The 18,791-nt window shown below is 41.6% G+C and overlaps 1 protein-coding gene across 4 annotated transcripts in view; it reads right to left on the bottom strand.

Annotated features, from left to right (window-relative positions):
• Positions 1–18,791, bottom strand: part of FAM114A1 (family with sequence similarity 114 member A1) — a 68,741-nt gene that overhangs the window by 30,259 nt on the left and 19,691 nt on the right. For 3 of the 4 annotated variants that reach the window (XM_065907328.1, XM_065907327.1, XM_065907330.1), the window contains exons 3-6: positions 15,905–15,992; positions 3,664–3,777; positions 3,436–3,542; positions 742–876 (exon numbers count right to left, since the gene is read on the bottom strand). In XM_065907328.1, the coding sequence (XP_065763400.1) occupies positions 742–876; positions 3,436–3,542; positions 3,664–3,777; positions 15,905–15,992 (444 nt within the window). The remainder of the gene's footprint in view (positions 1–741; positions 877–3,435; positions 3,543–3,663; positions 3,778–15,904; positions 15,993–18,791) is intronic. The other variant, XM_065907331.1, reaches the window with a different exon arrangement.

Here is an 18,791-nt window from a genome sequence, read left to right as displayed (position 1 = left end):
ACATAATCCCTGGTGTGCTGGTATTAAGAGGTGAGGCCTTAGGGAGGTGCTTAGATCACAAGGGTGGACCCCTCATGAACAGGATTCAGGTCCTTATAAAAAAAACCCAGAGAGCTCCTCCACCTTCTTCCACCATGTGAAGAAGCTGGGAGAACATCAGCCTCTGAATCATAAAGCAGGCCCTTAACCAGACACTGAATCTGCTGTTGCTCTGATCTTCAACTTGCCAGACTCCAGAATTTTGAGAAATAAATGTTCGTTGTTTATAAGCCCCACAGCCTGTGGTATTCTCCTATAGCAGCTGAATGGACTAAGACAAATGGTATCAATGGAATTATCTTTAAGAAATTATTAAGTATGTATAATTTATATTTAATAAAGCAAGATACCAAAGAGTTGGTTAGTATGCTGGCATTTGGTTGGAAAAGTCTGTATGTATACATGTGCATATACATATATATATATTTAGCTATATTTACCTATACAGCCATATCCATATCTATATCTGTCTATATGATGTCTCTGATAGAATGTGTAAGAAGCTGTGAACAATGGGTAACAGTGATTGTCTCCCATGAAGAGTGGCTGGGGAAAGTGGCATATTAAAATTTCAATTTTCACCTCCTGCTATTTCATGTCTTGAATTGGACATGTGCTTTAAAATATCTATTAAAGAAGATAAATACAATTTTATTTACTTTATTGACTGAAAGAACAAATCACAAAAGTACATAATCCCACCTGAGATAAAGAAACAGTTCTCTCCATGAGTGTCTTGGTCCGCTTAAAACCTGGGTCACTTTCTGCAAGGACATTCATGGTTTTCTTGCCGATGAATTCCAAAGCATCAAGACCACCAGTTAAGACGCTTTTACCCTGCCAGTGAGGTAATTGCATGAGATTAGGTTTTTACATTTTGCTGTTTCGAGGCAGTCAGGACCTCCTAGAATGCACTGTCTTCAAATATTAAAAGCAATATGAAGTCACAAATTTTTCTCATCAGGAGATTTATCATCCATTTAATCCTATTTTCTTTTCCTTGGAAGAGCATATATCATATCATTTGTAGGACATACAATGTTATTTTTAAAAGGTGCTTAAGAAAAGCAAAACATTTTAAGGATTAATTTTATTGGTGTGTGCGAATAGGTATGCTTCTAAGACAAAAAATTAACGGATGACCCAATTCCTGATTTTGTTTGAAATAATTTTAACCCAAGTAACAGAATTATTTGGAGCAGTCTATAAAAATGTCAAATAGTCTTGCCAATTTAGGGAATTCTTTAATCTAGGGCCCTAGAGTGTAGGACCCTCAGGCTGCTTCGGTGACTCTTGCATACTTTCAGAAACCAGCGATAACTGCCTATAATTAGTATATTCATGGAATAAGACAGGTTGATTTCTACATACTTCTGGCTCTAGAAATTATTCTATTATGCAGTTATCCTCTGCAAATTCCTTTGCCAGCCACTGTTTCCCTTCTTAAAAAAGAGTAAAACAACCAAGACTAACTTAGATAAACTGTACATAACAAATAGAACTGCGTACATTTCTTTGCAACACCTTGTCTACACCCCAACTACACAGCTACAATTACAATCTGCATATATCTGTATTTTCTCACCTTACATGAGTTTTCATAAGTTATATTTTAATATTACTATAATATTTTATTGTTTATATGCATCATCCATTTTTCAAAATTATCACTTCAACAGCAATATTCTATCTCACTGATTAATATACTTTATTAGTTATCTCCGTTTTGGACACTTAGACTTTGTTTTCAGATTTGGGAGCCAATCAATAATCACACTAGAAAACAGTTTTTAAATGCACATATTTTGGGAAGACTAGGAGATAATAGCAATTACACTTTGGCATAATTTAAATTTATTTTCTCCTGACATCCTGAGGCTTACTTCAGTGGAGAATAAAACTGGAGGATGGAGGGACTCTGGCAGATTTGGTGGGGGTGGGGTGCTGGGGCTTGGGAAAAGGGAGGCCTGGAAGGTTGGAGGGCACACGGAAAGAAATGTGAGGAAGCTGAGGACAGACTCAGAGGGCCCTGGATCGGAGCTCAGGGAGATCATGAATTCATTCCTTGTACCAGAGATAATGAAAGCGTTCCACTCAACTCCCAGCTCCACAACCCTCTCTGCATGTCTGCCGTGAAGTCACTCAGTCGTGTCCGACTCTTCGCGACCCTGTGGACTGTAGCCCGCCAGGCTCCTCCGTCCATGGGATTCTCCAGGCAAGAATACTGGAGTGGGTTACCATTTCCTTCTCCAGGGGATCTTCCCGACCTAGGGATCGAACCCGGGTCTCCCGCATTGGAGGCCAAGGTAACGGCTTAACCTCTGAGCCACCAGGGAAGCCCCTAAAACATATTAGTTGACTCCTAAAACATATTAGCTGCCCGCTTCTCCCCGCTTAGTCTAGAGTACTTCAAGTAGCAAGGAGAGGAACAGCCATTTCCTATTTCTGGCAAGCCCTGACATGAAGTCTGAGTAAGACGCCTCCATATATGAGTCCATAGCCCCCTCATCTCATATGCCTTTGCATCTGATAACTGTTGAGTTGCCTTCATCTTCCAGGATGTTATTATGTCTTCTTGTCTGTCAGCGTATGCCCAGCATCTAGCATGGCTCTTGGTATATAATGAGAGCTAACTACCTTTTTAAAAAAAGAGAATGAATGAATAAATTGGAAATGAGCCATATTTTATGAAAAACTAGCTGTTTGATTTTACAAAGCAGAAAGTAAACCTTTTCTTCTGATCCTGAAGACCAGCTAGCTGCTTCATCTCAGCTGGGGTGTGTCCTTCTTGTTTTCATTATTCATCAGTGCCTTGTCTATAACAAGCTTCTTAAGTTTCTATAAGAGGAAGGGGCCAGGGAAGGAGCCTGCTATTCAAGGAAAGAGAGGAGTGGGAACTGGGAGATAGGGATGGAGGAAGAATGATGGTCTTGTTATCCGGAAACACGTTAGAAACATCTTGGGGATGCTCCTGACTCTTTACTGGTATGTGTATATACATACTTAGAATCACTTCATAATTTTTCAGATTGAAGATTAAGAGACACAGAATATTTCAGAAAAACAACTGTCCCAGCTCTAAGAAAGAGCCCTCCCTCGCCGGTAAACAGAGACTGTCCTTGCAGCTGCTGGCAAGGACACTGTTACATCAGACTGAAAAATATTCCTTCTAAGCAGCTCCTTTCTTTTAAACATAAAGCATATTTCATTTTGTTCTTATCATCTTGGTTCCAAGGTTATGCCTACTCTGTCGGAGAAAGCATAACAAAACCATAATCAAAAGTTTTGAGCAAGGCCATCCTTTCTCTGATGTATCTAGGTCACTGGTAAATAGAAATATCAAAAGAAGGCACAGGCAGGCCTCAGGGAAAACAGAGGAAGCAGCTAATGACTCACTGTGTTCTGAACCGCACTGGTAATGGCTGACAGCATGCCCCGGGACCCCGAGGAAGGAGAAGTGGGTGGGCTTTCTGCGGGGCTCTGATCTGCGGCTGCATCGGCTACTGAAGAGAAAAACACCCTTTTAGAGTTGGTTTTGCTGATCTGAACTCAGAAATCTATATTTGTGCACATGGTGTAATATAGCCCAAGTCCAAGAAACACCCAAATAAACGCACCACTCACTTTGAGAGACTTCATTTTCATCAGCAGGCTGGGCCCCTTCGGAAGGGCCAGAGTTCACACTGTGCATCCGGAGGGTGGCCCCTGCCTTCTCCCTGACTGCTGTCAATCCGTGACCTGTCAGGAAAGAAAATACGACTCACAGATCCAATAGAAGCCCACGGTCTGCAGATTCCGTAACTCATGTCCAGAGCTCCTGTAAGCGGAAGCTGAACATCCTAGTTGTGGGAGAATGTGGTAGGTAACAGCGTAGACTTTGGGGGCCCTCGGGCGTGGGCTCCAGTCTGAGCTGAGCTTGTCTGCCCAGCTGGGTGACCTTTGAGAAGTTCTCCATCGCTCTGTGACTCAGTTTCTCCACTATGCTGTTGTGAGGAGCATAAGATAAACACATGTAAAGGGTTTATTTTTCCCCTGTATTTATCACACTATCCAATGTGCAACCTGGGGTTCCCGGCCCCAGATATTATCTGTGAATGGTATTCCTGTCTTACCCTCCTTCTTCTCTTCTAAGCCTCTCTGGGTGGGTGTGCATCATTTATGTTTTGATCTTTGGCATGCCTAACCCGTTGCAGGTGCTCAATTACTATTTGTTGAGCTGAAATCAGTTGCGCCTTAACAAGCTCTTTCTAAGTGCTAGTTATCTGTTTAGTACAGCCTCTGTGCGTGACAGTTCGGTCTGGAGATTGTCAAGATCCAAAGGCAAGCCAGTGGGAAAACCAGCAGCGCACACGACAGTTGCCCTGACGTTTGTCTTTAGCAGGAACAGTCCAGACACAGGAACAGTCAGGATGAGGGGCACCGATCTGACTCCATCTTTGTGGGGACAATGCCTGCGTTTCCTGGGGCTCAGCACAGTGGGTAGTCAATAGCTGTTCAGTGAATACGGAGCTGACCTTCCCATCTACCCTCCCACTAATGCATGCATGCACGCACACACACACACACACACACACACACACACACACAATGTTTGGCTTGATAGAAAAATAGTTTTATCTACATTTTATCTTGGCACAATATTTTTTTCTCTTTAGAGGATCCCATGATTCTCAAACCAAACAACAACAAAAAACCTGATAGTCCAGTGATGTCTTAAGCGGCTATTTGAGTTCTTAAAGGAGAAGCAGCCTGGGCTGCCAGCACTCACCTCCCCCCAGAGCCTGGGGAGAAAATGGAAAATGTTCCTTGGGACCTGGGCAACCTCAGGTTGTTGAAACCCAAGGAAGCAGCAGTAATAATACATAGGGGGAAAAGTCCCAAGTCACAACATGATTTGAGAACCAAAGAGAACTGTCTAGTCATAGAGGACACTGTTAAAATGACCGACTGTCATCTCCTGAGTGAGAGAAAGATATGGATGAACCTCAAACCCAAAGAATCATATTTCATCAATTTTAACCTTATTTATTGCAGGAATCTTAAAAACAGCACTGAAATTTACCTAACTGATATAGGATTAATTATATCCAGTGGGAATCACCTGTTATTATGGACTATCTAGAAACCACTGAAACTTAGGAAACACTATTTACAATGTTTACAACATTAATTACATACAGAAATATGTAACTATATTCATGTGTATATCATTAGACACAGCTTGAATTCATTATTGTTACTTTTTAAAAAGATGCACTATAACTGCCAAAACTAAGGCTTGAATTGATTTTAATTAGTTTAAAGCATTTCAATGGAAACTTACGGGAAACTTTCAGTAACACATTTAAGTTATGGGATATAATTTTGTTGTTGTTGTGTAGTCATTAAGTTGTGTCTGACTCTGCAATCCTATGGAGTGTAGCCCGCTAGGTTCCTCTGTCCATGGGATTCTCCAGGCAAGAATACTGGAGTGATCGGCCATGCCCTCCTCCAGGAGATGTTCCTGACCCAGGGATCAAACCCACATCTCCTGCATTGGCGGGTGGATTTTTTTTTTACCACTGAGCCACTTGGGAAGCCCACAGGATATAATTATCTAACATTTATATACTGAGACCACATTCCTTGACATCCTTTAAAAACATATATGTGTGTGTGTGTGTGTATATACATATATAATATATATAAACACATATATATTCCAAAGGAAATAACATACATTCAAATCTCAATCCATGATTCTTATTTAGATTTCTGGGAGCTAAAATCAAGGAACAAATAAATTTCAGAAGGCTAGGAGGCAACTGCTACATCTTCTTTGTGGAAATCATTCAAGAGGGATGACTTTACGTCCTTCCCTGAGATCATTCACGGTTTACGAACCTCACTGTGATTACCTCCTCTTTCACCTTCTCCACCTCTTGCAGGTTAGGACCATGTCTGAATCTTTTCCTGGGGAAGAACTGCTTCTCACCATCTCAGAACACAAACAATCATGGATATATATACACCACCTGCCTCTTTGTTTCAGCAAGGAAATACCATTTTATGTGCATAATAAGTAGAATGTGTTTGTTGAACAGACATGACAATAGACTGCTACTTCAACCACACACACACACGCATGCACGCACACACGCATGCACACACACAGAGCTCTATTTTGGCATAATCGATATACAGATCTGCACATATTTAAAAGTTCCCCCAATTATATTTTCTAATTAACAATTCTTTTTTTCTGAATTCTTTTGTTAGTGAAAATACGTCTTTACAACATTCTACTAGAAATATAAATCTATGGTTTTTTATAGTGAAGGTTTAGGCTCTATGCCACACCCTACTTTGAAGAATAACTTCTAAAACTTTACTTAGTGTGACATCTAGTGCCCAGAACAAGGAATAAGATGGAGTCATTGGTGCCTTTTAACAGAGTAATTCATTCTCAAAGATACTGATTTGAGTCTATCAATAACAGAGAAAAACAACCAGCATGAGTAATAGTCTAGGGTATAGCTCATGAATTCTTCACAGGACATCATGAACCCTAAGCATCCCCCCAAGAAGTGAACCCGTCCAAATTCCATGATTCTAAAGATGAATATCCTCTACCCTTTGACTTACTGTGGTAAAAAGAAGGTGCATAGAGCAGAGATAGTAAGATAATAATGCTGCGATACCGCATCATCAGAAACAAATGCTAAATGATTGTCTGGTATTTAAGGTATCATCTATACTCTAGTGGAAAATGCCCTAAACGTAGGAGTCAGGAGTCTTGTGGAGGAATTTTGGTTCCATCAATTATTAGCCATGTGGACTCGGTGACTTTTCTGAGTCTCTGTTGCTGCATCTTTTCCGAAAGGAGGATGAGAACATCTGCCTCCCAGGGTTTTGTTAGGTTACTGAGCAGAAATACGTGAAAGCCTTGGTCCTGGGGCAACATTATTGAGCACAATGTCCCAGGCACTGGACCCTATTTTCACTATAGTAAACTGTCTCACAAAATCTTTTCATTATAAAGTAAGGGATATTATTCTACTCATTTCATGATTGAGAAAACGGATACCTGGCGATGTGAAAACACTTGCCTAAGATCCCAAAGCCAATAAGTGGCAGAGGCAGGATCTGAACCCAATCTTTCTGACTCTAACACTCACATGCTCCATCACAATGCTATATTAAGGAAGTCTTACATGCTATTTGTAGTTGACTAAACATCATTTTAGTCCTATTTCTATAACTCCTTGCAAATCAGACACTTTATCAGGACCTTCGTCATTCTTAAAACATTGCATGTGTTAGTCACTCAGTTGTGTCCGACTCTTTGTGACCCAGTGGACTGTGGCCCGCCAGGCTCCTCTGTCCATGGGATTTTCCAGGCAGGAATACTGGAGTGAAAGGCCATTCCCTTCTCCAGGGTGTCTTCCTGACCCAGGGATCAAACCTAGGTCTCCTGCATTTTGGGCAGATTCTTTACCATCTGAGCCACCAGGGAAGCCCATTTAAACACTGGTTTACACTAAAATGAGCTTGAGTGACTTTACCTTGACCAAACAGCAGGTGAAGGTCACTCTGCAGAGAAACCTTCCTCTCACCCTGCCCTGTCCAGCCGTGCCTGGGGGTGACACAGCTTGCTGCTCTCAGGATCATCTCTGTGCTGCTCGGGCATGGATCCCAAGACACTGTGGGGCGCTGTCTTCCACTTCCGTCTAATTTTTTTCTCAAAAATGTTTACCAGTCTCGCTTCTTATGATTTCCACCAAGATCAAAACCCCTTTGAAGGGAAGTGTCCCTTCTTTCTGCAGGATGAAAATAATCTGTTGTTGGTGGGAGGCTCTCTCTGACCAAGTGGTAAGTTAGAGAAGCAACAGCGGCTTCATGCCAGCACCCTGGATGCCTGGGCAGCCCACAGAGTACTTCCCCTGGTCCCACATGATGAGGGATCCCCAGCGAGGGCAGAAGCTAACGTGTTCAGAAGGCTCTCACCTTTTAGATTGCTTTAACTTTAACATAATATTTCCTTCTTTTTCATTTCTTTTCTTTTTTTCTTTTAAAAGGTGAATGCATAAAAAAACTATTTAAAAAATCCCATAATCTCATTTCTTTAAGATTTCTGGTTGCTTTTTAAAAAATAAACATTTATAATGTTAACAAAATCAGATTATAAAAACATAGACAACAGAAGGTGGGCTAGCCTCTTTTTCCCTAGACAACATCCACTGACCTAACAGGTAGTAGAGTCTATGAACTTAAAAATGCCCATGAAATGATTTTGGAGGAGGGCCTGGCAACCCACTCCAGGATTCTTGCCTGGAGAATCCTACAGACAGAAGAGCCTGGTGGGCTATAGACCACAGCGTTGCAAAGAGTCGGATGTGACTGAAGCGACTCAGCACACATGAAGCAATATAAGACCTGAAAAAAGAATCGGTTCTAAAAGACAATGAAGAAAATTTATAAATTAAAAATTAAATAATATTTACTTACATGTATTAAAAAATGGAATATCAGTCAACTGGTCAACTGCAGTTCAAGTAAATTTACCTCTTCCATAGTTATATATACAGTATATATTTAATGAGGGACGTGGATGTGTTTTATTATACTTACTGTGATATGAGAGGGACTTCTAAGGAGGAGTGCCAGGGGCGCTTAAAAGACTTAAAGTAAGTGGCCTTGCCTTCCTTAACCTAACCCAGACCCTGTTTCCTTTTAAAGATAACAAGTCCAGTTTGTTTTTTGTTGATTCCTTTCAGCAAAAAGTTTTTAAAAGCACATTCTTACATATAAGTGTCCCAGACCTGGCTTCACCATAGACAGTGGGGTCTCAGCTCAGCAGATGGTGGCGGAGGCTGTGTGTGCTGCTGGGATTCGGGAGTTCGTTCTCCCCTGCTGAGGCCCCTTGGCTCAACACCTGCTTTGCAATGCCCTTCGCCAAAGGGAACTGGCTCCCTCAAGACTCTACTGTAGGGACTGGTCAGTGAGGGAGCTGGTGATATAAAAGCCTGGCCCTGTGCATTAATAGGGGACATCTCTGAAGAGTCACCCCCAAGCTTCCTATGGGATGGGCTGCAACTGCATCATTGTTCATCTTCTCCCGAAGCCCTGTTCTTTTTCATTTTTTTTTTTTTTAAAAGAATCCTTTTATTTCTATTTATTTTTTATTTTTGGTCGTGCTGGGGCTTCGTTGCAGCAAGCGCTTTTCTCGAGTTGCGGCAAGTGGGACCTACCCTCTAGCTGCAGTTCTCAGGCTTCCATTGCAGTAGCCTCTCGTTGCAGAGCGTGGGCTCCGGGGCTCACAGGCTCAGTAGCTGTGGCTCATGGGCTCTAGAGCGCAAGCTCAACGGTTGTGCCGTACGGGTTTAGTTGCTCCACGGCATGCAGGATCTTCCCAGATCAGGGATCGAACTCTTGTCTCCTGCATTGGCAGGAGCCACTGGGGAAGCCCCCAAAGCCCAGTTCTGCTTTCCCGGTCCTTCACTAGCTTTGCCAGGCTTGCTCCTGAGAGCCCTTCCCAGCAAAACTCCAGCACACTCATTGATGCCTCAGTCTCTCCCCTGAGCATCCAACCTGGGACACTGACCTATCGCATTCTCTTTGATTGTCATGTAGAACATTCCACAGAATGGCTCTATCATGCTTCACATTCTCTATGGATGGATACACGAGTAGCTTCTGGTTTTTCTTATATTCCTGGTGAACTCCCTCACCTCTTCCAGGTCTTTGCTCAAACATCACCTCATTAAGACCTGCCCCTCACCGCTCTTTAACCTGTACTCCTGACTTTGTATTTTTCAAAGACTTCCCACTTTATAACCCTCTGTATAATTTTCCTGCTCAGTATGTGTATTGCTTATCGTCCACATCCTTCTACTAGCCTGTAACCTCTACCACAGGGTCTTCTCTTACTTGCTCACTACTTTATCTCAAGTGTCTAGACTAGTGCCTGGCATGGTAACTATTTGATGAGTATATTCCATATTTACACATTTATCTTAATGAACTTTTGTAAAGAGTCAACAGTGGGACTGCTGGATAGAAAGGCTCATAGATTTAGGATTTCATCGGTAATGCTAATTGCTCTTCTGGGGGTTACACCAATTTCTACTCTTCTTCAGGTGAATTTTGGAGATAGAACAATTTAAAAGTATTGACTGCCTTTCAGACTCTACTATCAATGAATTCAAGATATTATAAAAAGTTGTGAGAAGGAGCTGTTTAGAAAAACACACGGATGGTGTTGCTGCACTCAACCAAAGCGAACTTCATGGCAGCAAAATGTGGAGCCAGCCCACCTTCCTTTTGGGAAAAGTCTTCTCTCTCCATCATTCTGGTTGAGCCCCAGTCTGTAATCAGGTACTCACGTCTCTCTGGGCTCAAAATCGACAAAAAGAGTTTCTGAACTCACAGCGTTTGCCTCACCACCACACAGGAATTCATTAATCCCTGGGCCCTATTCACAGTTTGAAAGGACTCTGAACAAACTCCAAGCATTAATCCTGTTATCTTTTGTACTGATATTTGAGAATTTTCACATCATCAGCAATATCACCTTTAAAAACGAATCCACGTGATATCGAGAGTGAAATCCCTAGTAGAGTTCTTACTGTAGCGTCATTCTGACAAGTTTGCCGTTTTCTGTGATAAACACTGTCATTATTTCTGACAATGCTGGTAGAAGGTGTTCATTAAAACGTGCAGAAGGAAAACACCATGTACCTCCTGAGTGGATAGGGAAGGAGAACAATGATAATTTTGAAAAGGTAAATATACAGATCAGCTCTCCCTTGCCCTTCTCAGGTACCCTAGCATAAAGGTGTTGAGGCTCATAAAACTGTCAAAACTAGAATTTTAAATAAACAGGTGGGCCTTTTGTAGTATCTGGAAATAAGCTGCTCTATTCTACTATAGAATTTTTACCTTGGCATATTTGTATATGTCTCAGCATTGTCGACTTTCATTTTGGTTACTAGTCTATCACTTAGCAATATATTCTACACATAAATCAAGTCTCTATGGTGCTTGTGGGAAATCACATCTGTTTCTCACAACAGTACTTTGAAATTATCATTAAAATCTTTTTATTCTTTTTTTTTACATTTTCCTTCTGCCTGGATCTTAAATAATAATCATTTTTATTGCATTTTATGAACTCATCCAAAGGCATGGGTGGCAGCTGATCAAGTCTTCTTAGAATGTGATTAATAGTGTGGCTGTAAATGAAACCAACACAGGGGTTATGGCCTCTCCAAAAACAATTGTTGGCTGAGAGATGTCTGATTTTGTATAAGCATTGGGAAGGTTGCTTTTTCATTTCTTCATAATCTTGGGGGTCAAAGTAGTGAGTCAAAAGATAAAATATAAAAATACAGCATAGAAAAAGTCAATTTTCTATATTTTTCTACTTAGCACAGTGGTTACAAATATCTTTCTTTTGCTACATAGAACCACAGTCTATGGAATCATTATATTTCAGAATTTGGAGGGAATCTTAGAATTTCTCAAGTCGTCCCACACATACTTTTCCAAGTAAGGAAGCTGAGCCTAGAGAGGCTCTTTGCATGGTGTAGCTAGCTAGTTAGAGACACTTCTTGTGATCACAAGTTAGGGGCAGTCGGGACCAGGATGCTCAGGCTTTATGACTCCTGATTCAACGTGCTTTCCAAGAGAGAACCACCTCTAAATCTTTCCATTCTCTAATTACTCTCTTGCTGACTCTTAAACAGTTCTAGCAATTGCGACTGTGGCTTTTCAACAACTGTAACAGTACTGGTTTCTATGTGTAATGCTCAATCGACAGCTCTGAGTTTCATTAGGGACTTCGTGTCTCCTACAGTTTTATCTGCTGCTGGAATTACCCTGAGGGTAACACAAAGTTTCTGAGTTGCAATCAATTGCAATAGGAGATGTGGTTATTTTCTTCCGTTATTTTCCACAGGCAATTTATAAACCTTCAAGAGCTTGTCGGCTGCTGTGAGTGCTCTTTTTTCCAATAAGTTTCCTTGCCCTGTGATAATAACCTTCACGCTGCAAAGCCCTGAAGATATTATTTGCATGTGCATAACGGAAGGCCTGCCTCGCTTGCCTCTCTGAATTCAAAGGTAACGGCTCAAGATAGACCACGATTTAGGATGGCGTCTATAAACTCCTCAAGCTTCCGTAAGAAGGTGGTCGAATCCTATTCTAACCAACCCTCTGTTTCAGGCTGTGAGCCTGACGGACACTTCTCCACTTGTGGGACACATGATCCCTGTTACCTTTGGGGAGTCAAATCACCAGTCACCTCCACTGCCTGTTTCCAGCCTTGGAACCTCTGACTTCAGCCTTCCCTCGGGCTACAAGTTTTAGCTCTCTACCAGGTCCACAAAAATACTTATCCCACCTTAAAGTATACATTGCTATCATTTTAGCCACCATTACTTTGTAAAGTTACAGTCGGTCTTAATCAGAAATCCCCAAGATACGCCTTGTGAATGAGTTAGGGATGGCATTCAACTATCTTGCTGCGGCATTCATTCGGGTTGTGATGACCAGTGATGACGAACAGTCTCTGCTTCTCTAAAGATGGCTCCAGTTTGTCCAATGGGACTCTTGGAGTGAGTATCGATATTTCAAAATTTCTTTGCTCGCCCTCATATGTCCTTTGGTTGTTGTGGGTACAAACAAGAGGAAAACGCCAAGATTAAAATGCTTTCAAAATTCTAGCTTTAGCTAGAGCCATTAAAAAATATTAAGATTCTGGAATTGGTGGTGTAACTGTTAAGGATTTCAAACAGAAAAGGGAGGTGTGGTAGGTAGAACTGAGAGATCACTCCCAAGATTCTCACCCCTGGTATATACACCCATGATTCCCCACCAGCACCAATTTGAGGGTGGTTGTTGTCATTCAGTCACTAAGTCATATCTGACTCTGCAACCCCATGAACTCCAGGCTCCTCTGTCCTCCACTATCTCCCAGTTTTCTCAAATTCATGTCTACTGAGTCAGTGATACCATCCAACCGTCTCATCCTCTGCCACCCCCTTCCCCTTTTGCCTTCAATCTCTCCCAGCATTAGGGTCTTTTCCAATGAATCGGCTCCTTGCATCAGGAGGCCAAAATATTAGAGCTTCAGCACCGGTCCTTTCAATTAGTACTCAGGGTTGATTTCCTGTATGATTGACTGGTTTGATCTTGCTGTCCAAGGGACTCTCAGGAGTCTTCTCCAGCACAATTTGAAAGCATTAGTTCTTCAGCACTCACTCTTTATGATCCAACTCTCACATTCGAAAAGGAAATTGCAACCCACGCCAGTATTCTTGCCTGGAGAATCCCATGGACAGAGGAGCCTGGTGGGCTGCAGTCCATAGGGTCGCAAAGAGTTGGACACAACTGAAGCGACTTAGCATTAGCACTGGAAAAAATACAGCTTTGAGTATACTGCCTTCGTTGGCAAAGGGATATCTCTACTTTTTATTTTTTTTTCTACTTTTTAATATGCTGTCTAGGTTTGTCATAGTTTTCCTTCTAGGGAGCAAGAGTCTTTTAATTTGAGAGTGAACAGGATTGTGAATATGATGGGATTCACTCCCATAATGAAATTCAATTCAGTCACTCAGCTGTGTCTGATTCTTTGTGACCCCCACGGACTGCCAATGCAGTAGCTGCAGGAGATGTCAGTTCAATGCCTGGGTCAGGAAGTTCTGGACACCATTATAACTGGAAGCACCCAAAACATTATACTGTTTTATGACATAAAGCATGAAGAGAGTGGTATAACTTGGTGATCAAGTAATATACTGTTCCATGGCACCACAATTTCAAAAACTTTTAGACTCCACATTTTTAGTTTTGGCTTAGAAAGCATGCTGGTCCTGAGTACTGTCAGTGGCAAGATCCATTTGGGAGTCACTAAAAGCTCAAACATATTCCCTAGAAAGCAAGATGCTTGCAACGCCTGTCCTCACTCTAATAAGAGACTCTGTCCTGTTCAGAAAACAAAACAGGCTGACTAATTTTCCCATCTGCATATGTATTGGGTTGGTCAAAAAGTTTGTTTGTGTTTTTGGCTAACCCAAAGTATCCACAGTATACCTGGCCCTTCAACTAGAAAAAGGAAAAAAAAAAAAATCTGCTTTTCAGGCTCTCAGCAGAGAGCAATGTTTATTTGATCACCATCTACTCCTTGCCATAGCTCTACTGGTACTTGACAGGCAAGGAATTAGGAGAATGCAATCAATCCATTCTTCTAGGCATCTAATTCTATCACACTAGATACCTGTCCCTTCAACTGTCTATGACCACGGTTCACTGGGGCCAGAGACTACTGATTTTAGGAGTAACAGTGAATTGGATCAATTCATGGCCCATCACAAGATCATCATGCCACAGGCTATATGAGAACACCTGAGTGAGATGATCTGAAAGCGGTGTTACCTGTGGCTTCCGATGTTCTGCCTGTTACTCTCCACCCTCAAGATGAAATGTCAAGGCTAGGTCATCTTAGACATGTTTATGTTATATCTTCAGTGTTCATGAAGAGTATACACAAGAAATGGTCACATGAAGAATAGTGTGACAAATCTTCACTGATGAGGACACACTCTTCAAAAATTTAATACAAGGAAAATAAAGTTATATAAATATGCTGTCTTATCATTCAATGAGAAAGATAATCTACTGGCAGCCAAAATAAAGTTACCTAAATAAGCTGTGCTGTCCTATGCTGAGTCACTCATCATGTCCAACTCTTTGCAGCCCCATGGACTGTAGCCCACCAGGCTCCTCTGTCCATGGGGATTCTCCAGGCAAGAATACTAGGGTGGGTTGCCATGCCCTCTTCCAGGGGAATCTTCCCAACCCAGGGATTGAACCCAGGTCTCCTGCATTGCAGGTGGATTCTTCACCATCTGAGCCACCAGGGAAGCCCAAGAATACTGGAGTGGGGAGCCTGTCTCTTCTACCGGGGGACTCTCCTGACCCAGGAGTTGAACTGGGGTCTCCTGCATTGTAGGCAGACTTTTAACCAGCTGAGTTACCCGGGAAGCCCCTAAATAAGGTAAGTCTTGTTTTATCATTCAGTGAGAAAGATAATCTGCTGGCAGGCAAGAATCTCAGAGTTAAGGTCAATGTTCAATTATAGTTAACTCTACTAGCCTAGATATATATCTTCTTCCTACCTGCATATTTTTCTATTTGTATTTCAATATGCTGTGATGAATGCCTTTTTAGAGTAGCCTATTTGTATATTTTAAAATGTTCAAGTGGATGATAAACAAAGCTTTAAGAATATATTATAAAAGCCCAAATCTTATATTCTAAGATGCAATATAATAAAATGGTTAAAAGCTATACTGTGCAGTTCAAAGCCCAATTCAGCTACTCTTGATTTTGGATAAAGTTTAACCTCTCTGTGGTTCAGCTTCCTTATCTCTAAAATGGAGGAAATAAGAGTACCTCCTTATAGGGTTATTTTGAAGAATAAATGTATTAATATACAGGAAGCACTTAGTAAACACTAAAAACAATTTTCTCTTATTATCTCGTGTGTGCGTGTGTATGTGCTCAGTCCGTCAGTTGTGTCCATCTCTCTGCAGCCCCACAAACTGCAGCCTGCCAGGCTCCTCTGTCCATGGAATTTTCCAGGCAAGAATACAGGAGTGGGTTGCCATTTCCTCCTTGAGGGCAACTTCCCGACCCAGGGATTGAACCCATGTCTCCTGTGTCTCCTCAATTGGCAGGCGGATTCTTTATCACTGCACTCCCTGGGAATCCCAAATAGCTCATGAGGTAATGTTAAACTCTATCAGTACATGGTATGATCAAAATGTCATATCCTGTTTGGCCCCTGAACTTTATCCATTCAAATGCAATGTATAATGCTTACCTACTGTGGCAGATGCTGACGAGAGCAGAGATTTGCCCCAGGAGCCCCAGCCTGCCCAGCCCCCTCCACGTGGAGAGGAATCCACAGCCTGTAAAAAACCAGATTAGCCACAAGGTCAGCAATTCGTTTATCCCTGCATGGAAAAATACCCATTCGTCTGAAACACAGAGTAGGTTAAACAAATCACCAACAACCATATCTCACTGGATTATAGTTTACAAGGACCATAAAAGAATATACCAATCCACACTGCAATGTGTACTTTGGAATCAAACTGATGTGTAGTGGGGTTGGCATCTGAGGGCTTAGCTTAAAGTGAGAAGGGAATTTGATGTCAACCAAGACCCCATCTCCCATTATCTGGAAGACAGCGACAGGGCTGTGGAGGGGAGGGGCAGATTTAATACCTTAGGGCCCAGAGTAACTTGAAAAACTCCAAAAGAACCTTGACTCATGCAATTTTTTCCCCAGAACTAGAAAAAAATGTGCTATTCAAGGTAGATAGAGTTAACTTTCAAATCTCTAGGGTGGTAGAAGGAGCTCTGACATGGATGGCAGCAGGCAAGCTGTCTACAAAAGCATCAGTAAACTTAAAGATGAGGAGCAGCAACAGGAAGCCTTTTGAGGTGGACAACTTTCCAGGTGTCCACGCCACTCACAGTGACCCCTGGGACTGTCTCTCTCACTGTTGGTGGGCACAGTTGATTCAAATTCTTTTTCCTACGTATTTGGATTGGGACACAGATTCTTGTTCAGCTTGAACAGAAGATCCACCATGCAGACTAAGCATTAAGAGGAAGCAGAGTGAGCAGAATGAAGGAATAAGCTCAGGGAAGCTGTCTGGATTCCAGGAAGTTTCTCTACCCTTGGTTCCTGTCTCTCTTCAAAGCCCAGCGGCATTCCTACCTTTGGGTTCTATGTGATTCCAGCGCAGTGTTTCTCTCTTTCCCTCAATATTTTTGTTCACTGATACAGCCACAGAGCATAGAAGAGTTCATGGCATATAATGAGGCTTATTTATTTATTCAACAGCTAAATGTATTCAGTTTAGCTGTTAAATAAATGACTGAAATTCATCAATTTTTTTTAGGTGTGCAATAGTTTCCGTAACTTGTGACCAACGCATCCTGAATCAAAAAAAAAAAAAAAAAAAAAAACCCTTCTCCCTTAATATCCAGGAAAACATTTCACAAAATGAGGCAAAAATACATTAGGTGGTAGAGAATTACAGTGATTTCATTCCAAGAAAAGAAAGGAAGACGTTAAGGTGGAAGTGAAAAGTTCCTACAGAGTTTGTAGATTCTATAAATTTTGACCCAAGGCTGGTCCATCATCCTCCCCAACTACCTTCCCCCTGCAGCCTTCCACCCTTGCAGATAAGATCAGCCCTGTAAAACAGCTTTGACCAATGGGATATAAATGAGAAAGGGTTCGCTTTCAGGATAAATTATATAGTTACAGCTGGTGACAACTCTCCCCTCTCCTTTTATCCTGCCTCGAATGTGAACCTGGTGCTTGAAACTGAAGCAGTCATCTTTGCTGCCTTAAGGGACAGGCTGGGGAATCACACTGGTCCTGGCCCTGGTGTGTTACTATACAAACATGAGTTATTGCCTATCTCCATTCTGTCTGTTAATTGAGAAATTAAAAAAAAAAATCACTATTTTGTAAGCCATTATATGTTAAATTTTAGTTGGGCTTTCCTGATGGCTCAGATGTAAAGAATCTGCCTGCAATCCAGACTCGATCCCAAATGCTATTCTTAACTGATTCACTTAGTTAATATCAAACACCACCCATCCGTGTAGACTACTTGCCGGGGTTTGATTCGGCTGCTGCTAAGTCGCGTCAGTCGTGTCCGACTCTGTGCGACCCCATAGATAGCAGCCCACCAGGCTCCCCCATCCCTGGGATTCTCCAGGCAAGAACACTGGAGTGGGCTGCCACTTCCTTCTCCAATGCATGAAAGTGGAAAGTGAAAGTGAAATCGCTCAGTCCTCTCTGACTCTTAGCCACCCCATGGACTGCAGCCCACCAGGCTCCTCCGTCCATGGGATTTTCCAGGCAAGGGTACTGGAGTGGGGTGCCGTTGCCTTCTCTGGGGTTTGACTCTAGGCTCTACCATTTTGGACAAGTTAATTACTCAAGTCTTTTAAAGTCATCATCAACATTACCAAATGCAGCCATGAGTATAAGAACCAATAACTTCACAGGTTTATTGTAAAAATTAAAAGAAATAATTCACATAAAGCTGTGAGCATAGTGCTAACACGTAATAAACACTCTAGAAATGTTAACTGTTAATAAAAAGAATAATTAACTACAGTTTTAACACTAAGAAGCAAAAAGCTATGAAAGTTGGCTGACATTTTTTTTCTGTTTGGAAACAATCAGAAGCTTGTTAACGTGAATGGAAACACTCAAGATTCATGACAGTCTGCTTTCATTTTTGGTGTCTACATTGATTTACTTCACTTGAGCAATGAAGCCAGTGGCAATTTTATACCATGATGAAGACAGATGTAAGTTCGTGATTAATATAATTCTTTCACGGGATAAATCACTACCTATGTGATTATGGAAAGTTAATACACTTAGGGGTGACAGCTTCTGATTCAAATTTACAATACTTAATATGCTCTGACAGCTGGTAATTGACTAGCAAATGGAAATAAATGTTAAATGAGTCTAGAACTTTTTGCAGTATAAGTGACTACTTCAATTGCTTTATTAATAAAGCTTCTTTGACATTGAGCTGTGACTTCTTGATCAGCTACAAAAAAATGGCAAATACTCAACTAAATGTGTACATTTAACATAAAAACCATATAAACTGTTTGACATGGATTGTAAATATATCTCATCTTGAGTACTGTCTCCACTTTAA

Source organism: Muntiacus reevesi, chromosome 16, assembly GCF_963930625.1.
Source record: "Muntiacus reevesi chromosome 16, mMunRee1.1, whole genome shotgun sequence".
Lineage (NCBI taxonomy): Eukaryota > Metazoa > Chordata > Mammalia > Artiodactyla > Cervidae > Muntiacus > Muntiacus reevesi.
Note: the sequence above shows the minus strand (reverse complement) of the source record. Positions and strands in the feature narration are given on the sequence as shown.